This window comes from Cheilinus undulatus, linkage group 15 (assembly GCF_018320785.1).
Source record: "Cheilinus undulatus linkage group 15, ASM1832078v1, whole genome shotgun sequence".
Lineage (NCBI taxonomy): Eukaryota > Metazoa > Chordata > Actinopteri > Labriformes > Labridae > Cheilinus > Cheilinus undulatus.
Window position 1 is genome coordinate 40,945,377 of NC_054879.1, and position 23,822 is coordinate 40,969,198.

At 37.6% G+C, this 23,822-nt stretch overlaps 1 protein-coding gene across 1 annotated transcript in view; it reads left to right on the top strand.

Moving 5' to 3' along the window:
* Nucleotides 1–23,822, top strand: part of LOC121522980 (glypican-6-like) — a 189,141-nt gene that overhangs the window by 157,350 nt on the left and 7,969 nt on the right. Inside the window, exon 7 of the mRNA XM_041807688.1 lies at nt 22,609–22,745. Within this exon, the coding sequence (XP_041663622.1) occupies nt 22,609–22,745 (137 nt within the window). The remainder of the gene's footprint in view (nt 1–22,608; nt 22,746–23,822) is intronic.

Here is a 23,822-nt window from a genome sequence, read left to right on the forward strand (position 1 = left end):
AACTGGGCCAAAGAGGGAACACCTCTTTGTTTTGGAACAACTTCTCTAAACAATGCAGGTTTGAAAGCACCCTTAATTTTTCTCCTGTTGCCAATATTGATAATCAATTATATAGAATCAACTAAATGTGTTATGCAAAGGATTGGGCAAGGTTAGATAATAAGATGCATTTAGAAAAGGTGTTGTTTTCGATTCAAATTAGGAGAATTGCAAGCTTTCAACACGGTTTAAAACTGAGCCCACAGATCCTCAGACTGATTCCTAGACACCACACCAGTAGGCAATGGAACCTACTGGAAACCCTCAACTTGCCACATTGGGTTTTTCATTGTCCAACAGATCAGACTGTTGTACCAGTCAGCTTCCAAGCTGTCACTTTGGATACTTGTCTAAGTGAGCATTCAACCTCACAGCATCAGTAAAAAAAGTTTAAAAACGTCTGTTTGTGTGGGTGTACAGCCATGTAGATGAGTTTCTGTTTTACACACTACAGGGTGTTTAACATTGAAGATTACACGTTTACTTCAATGACCTCAGTGCTATGGTAAAATCCTCCTCTTTGAGCACACTCTCCAGCCAAATCAAACTGCAGTTTCAAGCTCTGCTCATCATTTTATGATTAAGAATAACTAAAAGTGGACTCTGGGGTTCCTGTGAGTGTTTTTCCCTCTAAGTCTCACCTTTAGGGAAAGAATCTGAGCCCCCTCCTCATTATAGCCAACACTTAGTGTCAGATGGAAGGTCATGATTAAATAATGTGTCTGATGAACACACAAGGAGACATCTCCCAAAGCGACACATCTCAGTCAGGCTCCCAGAGGACTGAGCTCACAGCTGTTCACTTAACTCCCGCTGTATGACCTTGTTCCTGTGGTGAAAAAGATACCACACGTGCCGTTATTAAGCCAAAAGTTGCATTACTAAAAGAACACTATCATACTAACTGTGTTCATTCACAAGACAACGTAAGAAATGCCCGGCAGAGTGGAAACCATGTTAAGTTATGATGTAAAATATGAAAGAGGAGTTTCATGAGGGAAAAAAGTCACAAGTATTTAAAAACTTTCCTGAGTCAAATCTAAGGAATCTCTAATATCAATCTTTGTCTTAAAGAATACCAAGGACAACTTTTTTGACACCCATCCTTCAAACCCTTTACATTTTCTGAAGTTTAGTTAAAGATATGATTTGAAAGGGTAACCTTGGTCTTTATCACTGTACATGCTTTTTGTTCCGTGAGCCACAGCTAAGGAAAGGATGTTAAGGAGCAATTTTACTCTAAAGTGAAGCATAAGGACCGTTACGCTGGCAGCTCCTTTGAATTCAAGCCTAGCATTGTCAACTTAAATTCATCTAAAGAAAACTGAATAAATTATATCTATATATTGATGTTTTTCAATTTTTTAGTTTCTGCTTTTAAGTAGAAAACATACAACCCACCAACTTATATATATGGAAGAAAGTATCATTAGGGGACATGTCCATTAACAGAGCTTTTCTTATCAGCTCTTACTTTAACAAGGCTGTGGAAGTTAACTTCTACTTTCCTCTGTGGTGACTTTAAGGTTTGTTTTAAAGACCCTGTAAAGTGAAGCGCCATTAACCTGTCTCTTGACCTTTTGTTGACCTTAGAAATGGGGAGACAAAGTCCGATTCCTGGCTCAAATCTCTCTTATGATGCTTTAAAGGTCACATATTTTACCCTTTTAAGACAAGTTTATATTGGTCTCAGAGGTCCCAAAGACATGCCTGTGAAGTTTGTTGCTGAAAAACACTCCAGTATTGGATTTTTGCATGTCTATAACCCCTCTGTTTCAGCCCTTCTCAGAGCAAGCCGTTTCTGTGTCTGTGCACCCCTGACCACGCCCCTCTCAGGAAATGGATGCAGCACTCCTGATGTTACAGACACTTTTAAACAAAGTTTAGGACCTGACTGGGATTCGAACCATTAAGTTCCCAGACTGTAGTCAGCAGAGTAAAACACTGAGCTATCCAGCATCGCAGCTGGTAGCTGAGAGGATCAGTAGAGGAGGGCAGAACTTTCCTCCAAGTGGGGGAGGGACAACCTAACCGGGGAGCAGGTGCTTATGCCCCATGTTAGGTCACTAGGTGTAAACTCTGAGAACAGCTTGTTTCAATACACATTTTCTGAAAGGTAGAGAAAGAGAGGGGGAGGAGGGGGAATGGATTTTTCTGGTACTTGAGGGGATTGTGAACAGGCCAGGGGCACATATTTGTGTTAGAAAAGCCTGAAAAAGTGGTTTTTGCATAATATGTCCCCTTTAAATGGTCCATGGACCACTGTGGCAGATAGATTTGACAGATTTACCTCGCAATGAACAGAAAAACAGCATTTAATTGACTGTTAACTTTCAATAAAGGAAGTGACATCGGCTAACAGACTATACTGAGATTAACTGCTCACTGAATTTATATTGTAGCGTTAGAGGGGAGGGGTCATTCCCCATGACATCACCAGCCCACATATTTGCCCCGCCCAAATTAAACCAAGCCAGGAAAGAGGTGAAAATCTTTCTAATGGTCTAAATCCAAAATTCAGTCACATGTAGATCTCTGTTTTCACATGTTTACAGCAACCATATTCCAACATATCAAGTGTGTTAAGACAAAAATTTGGAATTTCACTTTAGAGGCTCTTTAAGTTCCATGTGCTTTACTTTATATTTGCCTAAGCAAAGATCATCTAGAAACTGGAAAAGCACTCGGAGACTGCAGACCTCCGCCATTAGCTCTATCTCCCAATAGTAAAGAACTTTAAAAAAAATCCTGGATCCAGACAATGATCCGGATCATTCTCGAAATCTAATCAGTTCTTCCTTTTGCCATTTCTGACATTTCCTGAAAATTTCATGAAATCCATCCATGACTTTTTTAATTTGTGTCTAACAAACAAACAAACTAATAAACCCTGCTCAACACATAACTTCCTTGGTGGAGGTAAAAATGGAAACAATTTGATGGAATCTTGCCCTGTCTCTTGCAGCAGCTCAAGACCTGAAAATTTTACCCTCTAAAAGATGAGTCAGATTAGCTTCTCCTCCACCATTGTTGTTGACAAAGCTGATGTCAGAAGTCCCCCCTCTTCTTGGTTATGATTGGTCAGTGAGGGAAAAGTGACAGGCTGTTCCAAACATTGAATTATTTTTCACTGAGGCCAATGAGAGCTGAGAACACTGAAGTTAATGTCTGTATGATTTTTTTTTTTTTTTTAAGAAATTTGGTACTGCCACCAAAAACAAATGAATACTTGAAAACAGCCTAAATTGACACAAACCCTGAAAGAAGCAGATCACAACATGAACATTCTCATTTGAAAACAAACCCTTGCCAGGCAGTAATATGCCTGTTCATACAACTGCTGGATTGTGAAAGAGGAGTGGTTGCTCAAGAAGAAAGGCAGTGGTTGACGCTGGCCTATGACCCCAAAATATATTCAGTGCATCCTTGACCGAGAATGAACATTTGTGAAAAGCTTGAAGAAAACAACTTTAAGCCCTCTAGAGTTACTGCTTTCACAATTGACAGATGCACATAGACCCAATGACCTTGACCTTTGATTTGTGACCTCAGAAAACTAAACAGTTCATCCTTGAGTTGTAGTGTAAATTTATGTAAGTCCAAAGAAAATCTTTTAAAGCATTTTTGAGATGTCATGCTCACAAGGACGGACAGAATTCACGGATGAATGGGCAGACAGATGGACGGACGAACTAAGAACACAGTTATCATACTTTCCTGGAAACCAGTGCAGATTTGATCATAGAAGTCATCTTAGGGCGAGGTCTAAATGTGATTAAGGAAGCGTTCATATCTGGCCAATAACAGTCAACGACTGATGAGTGACAATCATTTAAATAACACTGCCCTAGATATTCACCGTTCAGCCAGCCTCACTCCCAGAGTTTACAACATGGAGATAAGTAATACAGCAGTGGAACCTGTCCCTTTATTATGGTGTCAATTTCCAGGGCAGAGAAGTACAGGAAATTAAATATTTGATGTTTTTCAGCCTGAAAAAGTGGCATTGAAGGAAATCAGAAACACAGCGTGTGGAAGGAAATCATCAAGCAGTTAACACTGTTAGAATAGTTTATTTATACATCCATGATATCTAACGTGTATATCATTAGGTTGGTTGATGGGACGACTTTGAAAATGAAATTGGCATTATCAGTGGATGACAAGAGATTTTTCAAACATCAGGACATTATTTCTGTCAGTTAACTGCCTCACCTGGACTGTAAAGGACAGACTACCGTTGGCGTGGTGTGCTCTGTACAGCAGTGACTTTTTGCATCTTTGTGTATAAGGCAATATTTCTAAAAAGCTGCATGTGTACAGGATTATTTTTAAATAGGCATGAGAGAAAAACTCCAGTTTCAAAATTACCCACCTACATGTGGATGAAGCCCAAGTCTCATGACATGTTGATTGATTATGATCGACCGTAAAGTTATTTTTTATGTTCATTTATGGTCAGCTCTTCAACACACACTACAGATTTAGAAAGGTAAAGAAATCTGAGTGAATTACTCTCTCTCCCGTTAAATCCTTAACCCAGTCACAGCGGTCTGAAATATTTATACACACATTAACTGAAAGGAGCATTTAATTTAACATTAAGGGAGTTTTTTCCCCCAAAATTTTGTCATGTTTTTTAAAATGTAAAACAAAAAGAGGACCCAGTTTTAGACAACATAAAAATGTCATAAAAAAGCACAAATCTGAACCAAAACTACTTGAAGAAACAAGAGTCCAAAGATAATTTTTAAAAACAAAACCTCAAAAGAAAACTAACTCTGAAGATATGAGGGCTCACAAGGAAAATGAGGAGACATACCATTAACTGACAAAGACACAGAGAAACACAGAAAATAAATAGACTGGGAGACACAGGTGAGGCAAACAAGACGCAGGTGAACCTGATGAGTGCAGAAGTGGAGGGAAAAGCCAAGGACAGGAAGAAAATGAGGAATCGTACACTAGGGATAAAAACTACGAAATAAAACAGGAAACTGGGAAACAAAGCAGGGGAAAAACTTAAAAGAAACACAAGGGTGAACATTGATAAACTACAACAGGAGATTCAGGGATTGACAACAAATACAAGATATGAAACACTGGGTAAAATCAAACCAGAAAGGCATGAGACCAAGTCAAGGAAATAACTACAAAAAACACAGGAAAGCCTTATCAAACTAGGATACATGCCAAAAAATAAAACAGTAGCATGACAGATTGAGGCCCATAAGATGCATCAGGTCTGAAAATTGGCCTCGTCTCTTTCTCTTTGGGTTTATGAGAAATGTAATGGCATCCAGAGGTTTAAAGGTCACATATTTTACCCCTATAAGACAAGTTATATTGGTCTCAGAGGTCCCCAAAACGTCACTGTAAAGTTTGTTGCTGAAAAAAACACTCCAGTATTGGATCTATGCACGTCTAAAAACCCTCTTTTTCAGCCCTGCTCATAACGAGCTAATCCATGTCTGTGGCTTTAAATGTTAATGACCTGTCTGACTCTGCCCCTCTCAGGAAATGGATGTGACTTAATGGATGTGGCTCTCCTGATCCTCCTCTCGACTCGCAGCTGAAAGAAAATCAGGAGAGGAGGGTGTAACTTTCTTCCAAGTTGGGAGGGCCAACTGAAGCTGGGGGTGGTGCTAACTCCCCACACGACATCATAAGGGGCAGATCTGAGAACGGCTTGTTTCAGCACACATTTTCTCAAAGTTGGAGAAAAGCCTGATGAAGTGTATTTTGCCTAATGTGTGACCTTTAATTCAAAGCTGAAAGAAAAGAGTAAAAATCTGTGTTACACAAAGAATGTAAAAGTCTTAGTATCTGATCTGGAATAGTATTTAAAGACACGATTTTTCTTGATACTTAAATTGTGTCTAATTTCCCATCCATATGATCTAACTTCTGCTGAACACCAAAACATGATGTGCATCTTCATGTTTTACACAGAAAAGGAGAAAGCATATGCATGCTAGAAGGAAATAAAGATATCCATGTCTGCCCGGTAACCTCTGGAGGTGTTGAGCCAGGTGCATAGTTGTACTTCTTCCAGAAATATACCTGACAAGGAAGTTCACTTCACGCTGAGTCTTCCTGCAATATGGAACAAGGCTGGCAGAGAGCGACACATGACCCACTGTCTAGACTGAAGACGGGCTCATGCTGATTTACATCTATACCCACGGGAGAAAGTGAAACAGATGCAGTCACATCTGTGATCACAGTTATGAAGGCTCAGGCATTTGAAGAATAAACAAGCAGTGTCTGCATTTGTGGATATAGACATTCAGAATGACAACTGTGAATGCGCTCTGTGTTTCTGGAGGTTTTAGACCACAGGATGCTGAACTCATAGGAATAGTCTTTTCTGGCAGTTTGGGAGTTCATTTTGAAAAATCACAATATTTTTGTTAAAGCTACTATATGTAGTTTTAAACTTTTAATGATTTGACTGGAGAAGGTGAGCCCAACTCAGCAAAATGCAGGAATATTGGTGCCGGCTCAAAACCACTGAGACGCAAAAAACAAGCTGATCGGCACTCGTCATAAAGTTTTACACTTTTTATTTAAAGGAAATGTGAGCAGCTAACAAAAACAGACGTGTTTCAGCCTGAGGCTTTCATCAGCGTTTCCACAACACCTGTAGGTGTGACACTAAGTTATAAACAATCAACACCAGGTGAATATTCATTGCATGTGAACTGTAATTAAAGCTCCCACATAGAATATTCAGTTTGATACAGAAAAGGCTGACAAGCAAACAAGACAGATGATACCAAGATTACTAATTTATCTAATGTTCGTAACCTCTATAAGCCAGTAGATGGCACAGTGAGTAAGGGCATGTTGTGGAAAGACTTCATCATCATGGAGTGTTAAGTTTGACTTCTACAAGAAGGAAGGATGAACTTTTTTGTGAAAAACACTACCTACACATGTTCTACACTGTTCAGCTGCAGGGTTAGGCTTGCCTAACAGCATTTATGTTATAAAGGGTATCATTTCTACAAAAGAGGGTCAGTTACTTCATTAAAAAAAGATTTATGTTCATATATATATTGTTCCATCTCTCTGCCTCTAATCCCGGAGTCTGCTCAGTTCATATCTGTCAATACATTAATGAGGCACATTGGCCCCGTTGCTCTCCAGGCTGCGTGTGTCTCTGGGGAACACGGGCTGCGGGGAGCGAGCGGGGCCTACCCGTGATTGCTCTGTTCTCCACAGTGCATAGCTTCCCTTTAATCATCTCCCTTTTTCAAACTTCTCCTGTTGTAGCCCCAGGCCAATCACAAGCACAAACTCACCACTGCTTCATCAATATTCTGTCATTTTTCTCTCACTGTGGGATCGCTGTGATAAATTTCGCTCACCATGATGCACCATATTGCCCCATCGTTTAGATGCCATGGGAATGGGAGAATGGTTGATGGCAGTGTTATGTAAAACAGGCCACTGAGTTTGTCCTATTGTGCGTTGACAGTATGTAAATACAACATGAGCTACAGTCATTTTTCATCAGTGGAGGAAAAGAACAGATCATTTTATCTGAGTGGTTTGGTTTAAACAGCTGCAATATTTTTGCATTAAAGTGTCATTTAAACCATATATATCTACATTCACTGGCCACTTTATTAGGTACACCTGTTTAATAGCTTGTTAACACAAATAGCTAATCAGCCAATCACATGCACTTAGGCACTATGTTTATCTCACTGGCCATTAGATTTGGGCTCTCAATAACCGTCTAACCCAAAGGTGTTAAATATCCTTGTTAAGCCATAAAATTTTGAAAAAGTAAAGAGTCAGAAAGATTTCATAAAAAGTTAAGAATGTGGGGAAAGAAATGAATTTGTTTTTATGTCATATTTTCAATTTTGCATCTGAAGATTACGACTCAAATTTATGATTTTGACTTTTCATTTCATACTTTGACCTTTTCAACTCAGAATTTGTACTTTATGTATCACATATTTATCTCTTAGATTCTCAATTTTAAATTTCAAGTCATATTTTGACCTTTTCAACTCCTTACTTTGCCTTTTTAATCTAATTTTTTTTTTTAAGGTTTATTTTGGGCAGTGTTGTGCCTTTATTTAATAGAGGAGGATTGTGGATAGAGTTGGAAACAGGGATGAGAGTTGGGGAGACACATGCGGTAAAGGGCCTTAGGCCAGATTCGAACCCGGGCTGTCCGCGTACATAGGGCGCGCCTTAACCACTCGGCCACCTGCACCCCTTAATCTGATATTTTGACTTTTAAACTTACATTTTCAATTTTTTTCTCACAATTTGACATTTTAAATTAATTATTTTTACTTTTTTAAATCATATTTTGACCTTTTAGACTCCCAGTTATAAATTTAAGTGATATGTTTTACTATTTAAGCCATCATTTTGAATTCTTGATCATATTTTGACATTTTCAACTCTTAATTTTAGCTTTTTAATCCCATAGTTTGGCCTATCAGACTCACAATTTAAAATTTTAAGTAACATTTTTACTTTTAAAGTTATGTTTTCAAATTTGATCTCATATTTTGACCTCTCAAACTCATGATTTTAACTGTCTCCTCATATATTTGCTCTTTAAAACCTTTTTTTTTTCTATTTTTAATATTGTGTTTTGATCTTTTGAACTAATAACTTGAATTTTTATCTCGGATTTGAGCCTTTTAACTTATCATTTTTACTTTTTTTCTTTTTTGAATTTCCAAATGATTTTTATTTTTCATATTTTATTACAGGTGAAAATGAGGTTGACGGTTATGGTTAAATGTTGACCCTGTTAGGCTCTCAGGTTAGACCTAAATCCAGAATCCAGCCCCTGCTGTGATTGAGTTTGACACCCCTGGTTTAACCAAAAGGTTTTAATATTTTAAGCTTTTAAAGCCCTAATGGCCCAGTCTTTCCCATTGACTGCCGTGGAATGTTTTCCCCCAGAAAGGGGGAGCATCATGATTTGCATCATTGATGCGAGGGATGTTTCCAACACCTTGTTGAAGCTATGCCCCGAAGAATTAAGGGGATCCAACCTGGTACTAGCAAGGTGTACCTAATAAAGTGGACGCTGAGTGTATAATATTCCAGAAGAAAGCTGCATAATTTTAAATATGTAATTATTTTGTTGGTGCTTTTCATATTAAATGTTAAACCAGTCTAACCTGATTATATCTGCCTGAAGAGAGCACAGTTGTTGGTTTGTCATTAAGCATCTCATAAAACAACATAGCTCTTTCTATTTTTAGAGTCAGCGTTATTTTCTTTTCTGCGTTTCTTCAAGGTACACAGAGAATCACGATCACATTGAATTAACGATTTTCTCCTACAACATTTATACAGGCTTGAAAGTTGCAAATAAAACGAGACGTATGGGTTGTCAGAGAACTCACATGAACTCTGTGTGCAGCTTTCGCTCTCTGAAGTGCAGAATCAAGACTATCTTTGATAACAAAGCCAGACAGTATGGCAGCATATCCAATTTAAAATACTTGTGCAATTACATCAACAGACTGCAGAGTGCTTTTAAAGGCGATGGTTTTAAATCTGCACTGATAAGAGATAAGTATGTTATTACTTTGCTTTTATGGCCTTAAAAGTTTCTGCATCTTTCCCTCAGTTTCTGCCAGATGAAATATAACATTAAGATGGATCTCGCAGCATTTTTGTGGCTTGGGCTGCCAAATCAAAACAAACACAAAGTAAAAGCCTCTTTGAATAACAATACCATTTCACTTTATGTCAAGTATCCATTCCCAGGAAGCAGCGTAATAACAGTCTCACAGTGCTGTCCCTGACAGAGCTGTCAGCAGGAGATATAGGAAAGAGATATACACTCAGAGGCCTGGCTGAGGCTTTGTTGAGATGTCATGTTAAATCATGTTTTAGTATTCTGCTGTGGCAGCTTTATGCTGAGACATAATCAGTTGTAATCAAGACAAACAAGGAGGGCAGCTCCAGCTGAGGGTTGGGGAAAACAAAAAAGTACCGGCCTGCTAAAAGATGCTAAAAATGGGTTTATCATGAACACATGGGTGTGTGAAGTGACAGCAGTGAGGACAGAACCCACCGCCTGCTCCGTCATGTCAAACCACATTGAAGTTTTTGTGTGGTTGCTCTGTTTCCCTCCATGATTTGCTTTCCCATCTGCAAGATAAACAGCTGTCTCTCTCGCCTCATCTGCAGCGCAGTCTCAGAGGGGGGGGAAACATATTTGCTTTGGCCCTCTGCTGATGGATATTGATCGGATGAAAACAGCCCACATCTATATGCACTCGGGTAGTTACCTGCTCTGACAGTCACCTTTTGAGGTGAATGTTTCCCGACAAGGACAAAAGAGATCAGACAAAGAGGAGTCGAGTGCTACTCAAAACACTATCGCAGAGGTCGTGTGCTTCCAGAACGCCAATGTTGTCTCTACTCTGCTGATTATTTTAAGAGCCAGATGGCATGTCTTGGTTGAGAGAATCGGCTGTTTATGAGTAGACCTAAACCAATGAGCAGTGCTTTATGACTTGTTAGACAGCAGATTGAAACACCCAGCGGGCCTCAGCACCCTGATACTCGACACTTAAGCAGGCTATTTTTTGGCTGCATTACCACATAGTGCGCCCAAAGTTAGAGAGTAGCTCGTATTAGCATTAAAGATCACCTCGGTCAACAATATAACTCCAAGGAGAATGTGATGAAGAGGCAGAGCTATTCTTACTGCAGCCTTCCATCCTTGTGAGAAACTATTCTGTCCGTCCTCAAAGTGGTCACTGGTCAGTCGGGGAGTGATTTAACAGCATGGCCAAGGTCTCTGGTATGAGCCGGACCGACTCGCTGACCTCTGTAATTGAGCCGCAGGAAGAATACTGCATTCGTATCAAATGAAAAACTATTTTAATGCAGACAGGAGGAGCAGTTGCCAGGGAAAATAAGTTGATCGAGGAGTTGTCTGCCCCTTGTGGGTTTGGTGGCAAGACCTGCTGCTGCCGAGTCTATGATTAGATTGAACATGCACTCATTTAGCTTCAAGCTGCAGCAGAGGGATATGCTCTGTGTGAAGCTGCGATGACATTCCTAGATAGTTGCTGGAAAAGTGTCTGATTGTTAATTTTACAAGATAGAGGTGTAATAAGTTGTGTGAAACAGAAAGGGTTGATTTAGCTTCTAACAGCTGTCACTTTGAGCTTTGGCAGCAGTGTCTGCAGGATATGCTTAAAAAAGGACAGCGTTAGGTTAGTGCGCTCAAATGTTTCTTTTTTTATTTATTGAAAGGAGGATCGCTCATCTAGGCATGATCTCACAGCCAGATAGGAGCTTTTAGGCCGCTGACATTGTACTGTCGCCAGGAGTGCGTCTGCAGCTTCAAAGCCGGCGACATGTCAGCTTCTGATCTGAGAATAGGCAAGGGCATCTGCAAAAAAAACGCTGGTCATGGTACAGAGCTGAAAGGTGGCACGCAGCCGCCACCTTTGCTCACATGCAAACAGATAATCTCATGCCTTGGCTGTGTGAGCGTTCAGCTGCATGCACCAGAAAGGCTGATGATAATAAATAATGCAAGAAATGCTTAGAGTGTCTGTAAACACACAGACTTTAAGCCTGCGTACACCATTATCTCATTGACTCATGCTGTTGTTTTTGGAAATGATCATATTCTGCAAACACTTCCTCATGTTTGTCCATTCTAGCTTGCCAATTAGGTTTTACAGCGGGTAAACACTGTACTGTATCTCCTGTCAGTTTGACTGAATAGATTTAATTTATGGGGAGATGGAAAAAATAATTTAAAGATGAGGTTGCATTTGGATCCTGAGCTTTTAGGTTTCATCTCAGAGATGTTTTCCAACATCAGTGCCTGACCTCATTAATGCTCTGCAGAATGAATGGGCACAAATTCCCACAGAAACACTCCAAAATCTTGTGGAAAGCCTCCCAAGAGTGGAGGCTGTGATAGCTGCAAAAGGGGGCCAACTCCATATTAAAGTACATGCAATTGAATACATGTACATTATAATACAGCCAGTGTTTGTGAAACGGTCAGGCGGCTAAGTACTTTTGTCCACATTGTGTACATCACCAGATCAGCTGGTAGATAAATTTAAAAAAAATTTTAGACACAGCAGATGATTTCAACCTGTAGAGGGCAGTCACTGTTCACATTTTTAAACACAAAATACAAAAATGTCAAGATTTTGGCCCTAAACTGATCAACAGTACTACTAAATCCCCTTATACATAGGGGTCTGTATGGGAAAAAAACGTGGTCTGAGCTTCAGCTAACTCTTTAAGCTGAAATTAATGTCTTGTATTGTGCTGTAGCTGCTTGTTGTTCTTGTTGTTATGGATACAGATTAACCAGGACACAGAGAAAAGACAAATATAGATAATTGATTTGATTGTTTTCATGATTGAATTAAAAAGTATTTAAAGATTAAATATATACAAGGCTACAGGAATGTTAGGAGCAATTACAGCTCATTAATGTCATGGTACTGGAGTTGTTTACTGTGCAAACAGGAAAAAGATGTTCTTCACTGCAGAGAAGAGATAGTTCACAGTCTTATATCACAGCTGAAGGAAAGACTGGGTTTTATTCTCAGAGCTCTTTAGGAAAGGAGTCAGGTCTCAGATCACCAGTGTCAGAGACAACCTGGATCTATTTTCAACACAAATCTCATCCAAATGTTTACTAAAAGGCTTGTTGTATAACCATACAAACTCCCTGAAACACACACAGGAACAGGAGATAATGTCTTGTTTTTATTTAACCTTTTTTGCCAGGTTAGTTCCATTGAGATCAGATAGCATTTTTTGGGGGGGGTTTTTTCAAAGATTTGGCCAAAAAAGGCAGAAACTCAGTTTAAACAACAAAAACACTCGAACTCAGTTAACCTGAACAAATGGATCAGCTACAACCTGCACACAGAAATCAGTCCAAGACTTTGCACTAGCAACTGAAATGTTGAGGTTTGTTATGGTTTTAGAAGCAAACTCAGACTGTTGAATATTTTAAAGGAAATGTATAGAAAACCTCAAACTTTCTTTTTCAACTCAGTTTTGATTTTGAAAGAAAACAACAATTTCCTTAATGTCCAGTGAACATAGGTTATGGATCAGAGCAAAGGTAGTTTAAAAATATGCTGATGATGTTTTTTTGTTTCTTTGTTTTTTTTGACAACAGATCATGTTCTATAGCTTTATAAATAGTCCAATGATGCCCAATTAGCACAGTTGGTTTTATGGAGAGAGACCAGCAAATTATGAAGTCCTCTGATATTTATCACTGATTCAATAAAGAAGCCACTGTAAACTAGTTTGAGTTCTATTTGGTTAAATACTGAAGTTATTTCCATGACAGTTTCATGACAAAATATGAAAGTTGAGAGCCATACTGTGTAAATTTATCACATCAAAATTGAAGTAATGGTTTAACTGGTGTTAAAATTGAACTAGATTAAGAAAGACAGACAACATAGGCTAGGTATTTTTAGGCTACATCCCGAAGTTTTGCAAACAGATTATACAACCTCAGAGCAACCTTTAAAAGATTAGTTAAAGTATAAGAAGAAGAAAACGAAACCCTGAAATACAGAAAAACAGCTGATCTAAAGTCTCGTATTGCCAGAACTTTTCACTGTTAATTCAGTTTAACATCCATCATAGATGAACCAGGCTGCTGTGAGCTTTCAGTCTCTGCATTACTTGAAACAAAGTCCATTATAAACGTCAGGAAACTCAATATACATGACCACATATCAATGTCAATGGTCCACTGTGTCTTAAGAAAACGGTACAGATCTCTGTCCAGTCCAAATGTTCCTAATTATACAGATTTTTGTCTGTTTTTCTCCCGTTTTCATCTGTTCCCCATAAAGCACTCAGCCCAGCTAATAAGTCATGTTGCGTGCCTAAAGTGATGTAAAAGCATTCCCTCTATTTAATATATACTTGTTACATTAGCAACTGTCTCTGGAAGATGTTTTTCCTCATATTGAGTACAAGGTATCAAACTGGTGCACAAGCTGGGTAAAACCTTAGATACAGTGCATTCAGTAAGTATTCAGACCTCCTTCACTTTTTCAGTTTTGTTATGTTTCAGCCTGATGCTACAATTTCAAAAATCATTTTTATTCTCATTAATCTACTCTCAGTACCTCATCTTAACAGAGTGAAAATTACATTTATAAAATGTTTGCAAATTTATGAAAAAATTCAAAGAAATTGCAAAAACACTAAATTTAGCTTAGGTTCCTCTCATTTCTCTTGATCGTTGCTTAGATGTTTCTACACCTGGATTGAAGTCCACCTCGTGGTAAAATAAATTTGTAAGACATAATTTGGAGAGGACCCCACATCTCTTTAGGAGGCCTCACAGCTGACAATGCAAAAACCAAGACAAGAGGTCAAAGGGACTGCATTCAGAGCTTGGTTGCAAGGCACGGATCTGAGGCAAGCTACCAAAAAAAAAAAAAAAAAAAGACGGTTGCACTGAAAGTTCTTAAGAGTACAGTGGCCTCTGTAATTATCAAATGGAAGAAGTCTGGCACAACCAGGACTCTTCTAAGAGCAGAAATGAGCTGTAGGGGGAGAAGGGTCTTAGTAAGAGAGGTGACCAAGAACCAGATAGTCACTCTGAGCTCAGAGATCCTGTGAGGCGATGTCCCAAAAGAACAACCCTTACTGCAGCCCTCCAATGATCTGGGCTTAATGGCAGACTGAGTAGGTGGGAGCCTCAAGCCTGCTCAGAGTTTGCAAAAAAAATTCATGGGAAAGCCAAGCAGGCTTTGTATATTAATGACAAACACCGGTTGTTGGTCTCATGCCCTACCAGTAATCAGTATCGATATTGGCCCTGAAAATCCAACATCGGTCAACCCATATGCAGGGGATGTATAAGACAACAAGCTGACATTCGCACCAAATTTAGCATTGTTAGCTAAAGAAGCACTATTTGCTAGAGGCTTAGCCTGCAGAAGCATCAATTTCTTTTATATATTGAGACCCTTTTGTTCCCTTCTCATTCAGTTGCAGTGTCTTGTTTTCTTAAAGTCTTGTAAAGTTGAGAAAATCTCCTGTTTCTTCACTCACCCAACCTTTGACTTCTACATCTAGAAAATCATGCAAGCAAGTTTGTGCTCAGTGAGATTCAACCTAAAACTTTTTAAGTCCAAATAATCAATAATGACTTCTTCTGTTGGCTGTCTGCCTTTCTGGCATTTATGATGTGTTAACATGACCAATCTGTTGCTGCACATGCGATGGCCATGAAATCTTACATTCAAGTCACTTACTGGAGTTTGAAGACACAAAAACCGACACCAGAGTCATGATAGAAGGAAGGACAGAAAGAGAGAGGGGGAGACAAAGATGGAAACGAAGTGAAGTAATGTATTGATCTGGACAGGAAGCCTTGTGGCAGTGTTGAGAGAGAAGAATATGTCTGAAAAGGACCTTCCTGTAGCTTTACATCCTGCAGGTTTGCAGCCATTCTCATGCACTCTGCTCTTTATTCTAAATCAGTAATACACTCAGTGACCCGCTGTTAGAGTAACACATGGAAAATAGTCGGAAATAGTCTCTTACAAAAGCAGTTATAACGTGTTTGAGTTTCAAATGTTAAAATCAATGCTGTTAATAAATCCAGTCAACAATGGCTTCTTGTATTTCTTAGTCTAGGCTATTGGAATGACTGACAATCCTCAGTCTAAAGCAGAATATTCACTCAGAGCCCTTTCTTTAACCACCTGCAGGAATCCATTTCTACATAATTGCAGGCGAGATTATATAAAATGCCTTCAAGAAACATAGAATATAGATGATGTGATGTGGAGAATGGACCAGAGCAAGGCCATACACAATCTTGCAGTACCATTGTTTCCTTGGAAATGTATAAAATATATATTTATATTCATTTCTTAAGTGGAGTAGAGCATGAGATAGACACTGATTAGCCTTGACTTTACAAAACTATGATTACACAATGAAAAAATAATGACAAGATTGGCAGAAAGGGGGGTAATGATAAAAAAAGAGAGGCTGAGATATAATGAAAGTGTTCAAATGTCCTTGAGCAGGTTACTCCTGAAAACTTAATGCTTTGAGTGGCACCTCACCAAGTATTTGACTCTGTGTTTGTGTGCCAGTGTGAGTGGGTGATTAAAAGGAAAACATTTAAGCACATTGTCTCATTAATGTTGAACAGCTCCATTTAGACAGCTTGATTGAACTTACAAACTAAAAACCAACATTTCTACAAATGACAGGTCCTTTTTAAAAGGAAAATATTCTCATTTTATAAGCTGTTTGCAACACACTGTAATTAAATCACATTCAAATGTAGGTGCTATTGTGTTGCCCTCCCTGATGCTGAAGTGTTATATAAATCCTATCAAAAATGTTGAAATGCTAAAAGAGGTATTTACTTAAGTCTGTCACACATTTTTCAGTTTAGAAAATATATACAGTACTGTGTAGAACTTTTGGGCATGTTTGGGCCAAAAATTGAGGCTAAAGTAAGGTGTGGCAAGTAAGCTGCCTGCGGGAACCACCAGGTGAGACGGAGGATCGACGCCATTGGTGGTACCCTCCTGCTTAAACTGAAAAGTAGGTGCATGACCACAAAGATTAAACTAGAAGCAGGAAAGGTCAGCACTCAAAATGTCCTTTTACCATTAATTTAGGCTTAACAGGCCACACTGGACGCGTTTTGACACGTAGGTCTTCTTCAGGGTTGTAGACAAAGAGCGGAAGGGCACCTTATATTCAGGAAATGACTAACAGTGCAGGTACATCCTTCAAAATAAGACTCTTAGTTTAAGCTGGGTAAGACACAACCGCTTGTTGAAACCTAGCACAAAGACATCAATGTACATAACTCACAAATGTTTTAATAACAGACTTACCTTAGTATGACTCATAATTACAACTTCGACAGACCCAGGCTTAATGAGTGAATGGGGGAGGCAGATCTAGGGGGATGCTTCTTCACTTGGCCTTACCTCTGCCTGACTTGGCTGATGACGCTTCGTATCGTACTGTTTATTATCCTATTGTATTTCACTGTACCTCACCATATTGTACACCATTCTATATTGTATCTCAACTTGTCTTTTCCTATTTTATCTTAGCTTGTCATATTATATTGTATCACATATTTTTGTGTCATATCACAATGTATCATAGTGTACAGTATCATCCTTTACCTCTCCGTACCATACCCTACCATACTGTTTAGTACTGTACTGTATTGTATCATATGGGATGGCCTTGTGTCATAGTTTGAGTTTCACTTTGATTCCTTCTCCTAGTCTGTAAGTGTGACTAAAAAGATCTTCTTTCTGTTCTATTTAAAACATGACTTAAGCTGAGTGTCAGTGAAAACGTTAATGCATACAGATGCTGTGCCTGTCACTTCCCAGCACTCTCTGTAATAAACGTTTTTCTTTGCTTTATGAGTTCATGAAGTCATGCGAAGGAAGAACAATGACATAAATGATGATGTTGTGCACATCGGATGTCTAAACGCTTCTATCAGCCGCCTTGTCAGCCCTTATTACAGAACCGTAGGTATCACCCTCTAATAACACCTTTAATGTCAACACAGATTGCAATAGCTATCACGCATCGTGATTACAATCATCTTTTAGGAGGCGCTGGAAACAAATACAATGCAATATCCTGATGGTAAGGGGGAGGGAGTTGTCTGTGATCTTCATTGTGATTTTTTAATGAGGATATCAAGCCTGTCAGTAATAGACAGCTGATTATAATGAGGAGCTCTGCTCCACACATACCTCCTCATGCTGTCCCCACACTGGAATAATAATGGACTCTCGATCATCTTGTTTAGACTGCAGATTGTTGTGACTTTAAAGATTTCATTAGTCATTGACCTCTTTGTTATATCACATTGAAATTCGTGTCAAGGGAAATCATTATTTCACATAATTTATTCCAATGTGTAATGTGTTTTCTCACTTTATTCCCCCCCTCTACTGCTGTATTTTCTCCCTGCTTGCTTTCATCACCACATTTCTCAGATACATAGTGCCATCTAGTGCTCTCTGCATGTGGTTGCATGGCAGGGCTGCTTATTGCAGCTGTATTATTTATTCATGGGCAATGCGCAATGAAGGAAAATTTCCCAACAGCATTATTTGTAATATGGAAAAATTGTCAACTTTATTTATATTTTGTATTTTAGCCTTTCAAAATAAGGCATTTGAGGTGTTTAAGGTTCCAAAAGCACTGGATTTTAGCACTTTTTATTATTTTTCTTGATAGGAGTTAAGTTTAACTTCTAAAACCATGCTTTACTTCCTTTATTCATCATCCATCACTCTTTAAAATAGATATATTGCTGCTTCTAAACAACAGTAATGCACATTTTAGACTATGATGAAAATCTGTAAGATATTATCAGCTTTCTCAGCCAAGAAAAAAAGTCTGTCAGCTAAAATAACAAGTGATATCTTCATGTTTAGGTGTAGATTGCAGGTGCTATTCTTGGTGTTGATTAGCATCTATGAGGTGTTAAGATTTTTGCATTAATTTAAACTTCTGTAGTTCTGTAGGCCTGCTTTTGCCAGCTGATCCCAAGGAAAACTGCGAATCTCTCCGTGGTGTAAACCAAACTTAATATGTGAGCTTTAGTCAAACATTGCCAGTCAATCTCTTGCATTGAGCACAGCCTTGACCCTCTGGGCAGTATCAGAGCCGCTGAAGTGCTTTGGCATCAGTGTGACAGGATTAACACATCAAAAGGCGAGTCGGGGCCTACAGCAGCGTCACACAGGCACTACAGCACCTTTCATGTTCTGCTCAGGTTCACTACAATTTCACGTAAGCCAACAGCAAGTCAGACGGAAAAAGATAATGGGGCCAACCTGCTGCTATCAGGCTTTTCCCTCAGCTTCACTGAAATATGTCAAATTCTGTGTTTGATGAAAGATTGGGAGTTCAACAGGCTCGACTCGGGGAACGATATCTGTCTGTGTCACATGGCCGGGATGCAAAGGAGCATTTATGTCTGACATTGAAGCTGAAATTATGGCTGCAAGCCTGCATGGCCTTACTTTTCACGATGCAAACATTAGATAGTCAACATGGAGGGAAAAATTAAGCAGGAATAATTTTGGGGGAGTTAAAATGTCTAGGAGTTAAATTCCATGTTCTGTAATCCTCTGGATAAGAGGTGAGAGTGAAGGTGTGGCCGTGTTAGACATAGGAAGAGGAAGTTAAAAAAAAAATAAAAAGTTTACTGCACACAAATGCTAGATAAATATCTACAACTTTTCATAGATTCCAGAAGAATATCATGCAGATTTGTATTGCTTACAAAAATGTGTAGGTGTAATGCTTTTAAGCCAACAGCATCAATACAAGAATTAAGAAAAAAATCTAATTAGAGAATCTCCATATGGCTACAAATATGTATCCATTCATTAAAAATCATGGTTCAGGCCTCCTACTACACCTACATTTTCCTGAAAATAAATGTGTTTATTGTTACAATAATATTGCAAAGCTTCAGATATGAATAAGAATAAAATCAGTATAAATAAAAAATAAAAAGTGAAATTCATTGTATTGAGTGTGTATTCATGGAAGACTGATGTGTTAAAAGTTGTTGTTCATTTATGTCAGAGAAACTTTGTTTTTATTCCCAAAGCCAGCGGGCCAAACTATGAAATATTCTCAATAAAACAATTATTAGTACTTTTAATTAAAAAGGGGAGCAAGTACATTACTTTCATCATGCAAATGCAACTCTAAATGCTTTATTTATTCAGCTTGACACAAAATTTAAACCAGTATAAAGGTTTTTATATATAGTGCAATATAAAAGTTCATGGTTATTTTAGTATTTTACTTGTATATCTAGCTTATTATACAAATGCCTTAACCCTCTAAAGCCTGAAACCTTGGATAATAGCCGGAAAAATCCATATTTTTGGAACTAAGATGTTTATTCAACCATGTACTGAAATCCAAAATAAGAAAAAAAAACTCAAAAAATGTCACATATTTTCTCTTTGTATCACATTTAGTACATTAGACATTGCTGGCAATTGATAATCTACTGAGAGGCATTTTTTTAGTCATTTATCTGATTGTGTACGAAAGGCTTTTAAGGAAATTATTGATCATGTTGATTAGACAGAAGTCTCACATAAGTGTGTATCAAATTTGATACAACTGGCGTTAAAGGGTTAAAGACATTTCAGGCCAAATATATCTCTAATTTCACCAAGATAGACTAATAAATAACAATAATTACAAACATTTGTCTATTTTTCACATTTTCATGGCAGATTTGATCATGTTTTCCTCTTTTTTTTTTTTTTTCTTTTGATATTTTAGATTAACTCAAGGGCCACGCTGAGTGAGGGGGAGGGCCATATGTGGTCCCTGGGCCACCTGTTTCCTACCACTGACCTTTGTGCATTCATGCATTTGTGTTAATTTTCAATAAATGAATAAATGAACTTAATTGTCATTAAACACAAAGTACAGCTAAGTTCTAAAGTATGTATATGTGTCAGTTTATGTTATTTTCTTTGTGGTTGTTTTATTTTAGGTTGGCAGACTTTTTGATACTTAAATACTTTTTGTAAGCATTTTCTAGAAATAATACATTTGATTCAATTCAAATAACAATGTATGACAACAGAAAAACACACAATCAACATAAAAAAGAAAACTACAAGGCATAAAAGCTGTAAGCCATAATCAGAAACTATAATACAGATAATTGATATTGGGACAAAAGATTTAAAAAAAATAATAGAAATTTAAGATTAAAAATCTTTATTGTCAGTTTTGCCATATGTACAGGACATACAGAGAATCAAAATTCCATTTCTCTCTTACACAGTGAAATATATCACTAAAAAAAAGAATTTAGACAGAAAACAACAACATCATGCAATGTAAACAATGTAATAAAAGATAAAGTCCCAAAAATTAAGTCCCAACTTTTAGAGTATAATAAATACATTATAGGCAATATTTATATCAGAAAGGTTTGATTATCTTTTCAAAAGCAGAGGTACAACAACAATAAATCAGTTAATCATTTTGATGATTAATTGTAACAGAAACTACCAAAGATTTTTAAAATGTTCAGATTCTCAGTCGTATTTTTGACTAGAAGCTGAGGAGAGAGAGAGATCTGTCTAAACTGAAGGAGGTGTTGGCAAGTTATATGATCATTATAAATAGGAAATCCTCAGTATTTATTTCCTGGAGATTGTATTTTTGCTGCTTCTTTAGTTGGTTTAAAACCTGATGTTAATGTCTCCTTTAATTTTACTTAATTTATTCAAAGAGAACCATTTATTCAAAGTACTTTATAGAGTTAATATTTATAAAATTTAAAGTATTAAAAGACACCTGAAAGACAAAGTAAAATATAAAAATGTGAAAAAGGAAAGAAAATGACAATTCAGTAAAAATAAGGAAAGAAAACAGCTTATCACTTGTAAAATTGATTTAAATGTAAGATTAAATTAAAAGAACAAATATGAAAGGAAAAGAGATGCTTGAAGAAGCTAAGAGGAGATTGAACTCATGCAAACGTAGCAAAAATACTTTCTGAGCTGTTTTAAAAGAGCTTACAGATGTAGGAAGTCTTAGTTTACTCCACAGGTGAGAAGCATAGAAACTAAAAGTACTGCCTTCTTAACCTGCCTGGTTCTGGTTAAAGGAACATTATGTAAACCTGACCCAGATGACCTGGATGCCTGATAGAGGACTAAAGGATCTGATAGGTACAGTGTGGTTTACACATGAAGGATTTTAACGTCTGTCCTTTGACTCACAGGAAGCCAGAGCAGAGATCTGAGGACTGGCGCTCTATGCTCTACTTTCTTGGTGTTGGTGATGAGCACCCGCTGTCTGATGGATTCAGTCAGACCTGTGGAAACGCAGCACAGTAATCTAGCCTGCTACAGATAAAGCGTTAACAGCTTTCTCTGTGTCTTCTTTGGGCAGAGATCCTTTGATTCTTGCTGTAGTCTTAAGAATCAGGCAGTTGTTGTGGTTATTAACATTTAAGTCTGTGATTACAGACTGTAGATTACAGTGTCATAGAGTCACCGTAAAAACTGAATCAAAGTCTAATGATCTGATATCATTTAAACCTTACATCTATTTTACCCTTAAAAAAGTTACATTTGACTTTTCCTCCTGGTAAACACCAGACTTTCTCTGCGTCTGAAATGTTCCATATTCAGGTTTTCATAATTCAGGAATAAATTTACTTCCTACAGCCTGTTTTTTGGGGCATGAGGTGAGGCAGTGCAGCTCTGACTCTACCTCTTGTGTCACACTAGGAGCAGACTGTCTCCTTCTCTCTACTGCCAGGCAGACCTCTCTGTACGGAGTCACTTCTTATCTCAGTTTTGTGGTCAGCTTATTTGCTTATCTGAATTTTCTTCTCGGGCTCTTTTAGCCTTTTTTCCTTCACAGTTTTGACCTTCATTTCTCAAACTTCTGAAGCTGTACTGGAACAGAAGCTTGATTTGTTTGTACAGCTTTATTTTTTGCTCCTGTGTAATGACCCTTGTCTTTGCTCAGGTGGTCGACATAAAAGAGAAGCTGAAGCTGTCAAAGAAATTTTGGTCCAACCTGCCCGAGGCGATGTGCGTGGAGGACAGAGTGACCGCTGGAAATACCAGCGATGAGGAGTGCTGGAATGGACACACTAAGGGCAGGTGAGTGCACCAGGGCCCGAGGCTAACGCAGGTCAAAACTTATTTTAATCACATTCATCAAAGACTGTAGGGCCAGATTAGCACTATTAATGCTGTGGTACACTTTTTAGTGTCTCTATGATGCAAAGAAATGGGAAAACAGATTTGTGATTTGCTGATATTTTTTCCTTAAAATTTTGTCCAGAATTTTTTTTTGTTTTTACTCTAAAATCTAAATAAAGTGTAGAGTATCCTTTTTGAAATGTCATTCTTAAGAAAAAATCTGTGTGACCAAAAGATATTTGATTTTATTTTACTTTATTTCTCTAAATAACCCTTAAAGATAAATTTTTGATCATATATGTTATGAAGGGTAAAGTAGAAAAAAATCAAGTATTAAAAGTAGAGGTGATAAAAGCTCAATTAAATTGAATAATGAAGTGATAAAAATGCATTTGAATTAAAAAATAAGGTGATAAATTGTTATTTCATTTAATTAAGTTGAGGTTGATTTAATGAAAACTGATGAAAAAACAGTGGCATTGCATCTTTTTGATTAAAGAAATTTAAAGAAAGAGGCTTTAAGAGTGGAAGTCACAAAAGTGATGATGAAAACATTACTATTTAGCATCAATAATATGTGTGAATTAAAATTCAAGCGATGAAAATGTTTGTGAAGTGAAAGTAAAAGTGATAATCCAGTGATTAAATAATCACCACTTCCTCTCAACTCTGGATAAAGATGTTTGAAACTAGAACGATTTTGGAAAATAATCTAATTGAGATTTCTTTCTCCAATATTGCAATTGCGATTTGATATGCAATTATTCACTGACTTTTTCTTATTCCTAAATAAGGACTGAACAGTTCTTTAAAGATGTCTAATTTGGATGGTTTTGACTCGTATTGCAAACTGGGTATGCATTGTTGTATTAAAGTGTTTTTGTCATTGTTATATTTAATAAGAAAAAGTACAAAAAAGAAGGTAGGTTTTTTTTTTTGTAGATTATTCTTAAAAAATGGCATCTGAATGATTGCATGATATGCCATGCGTAACACCTGCTGCAAAAAAATAAAATAAAATGATATTTTGACATA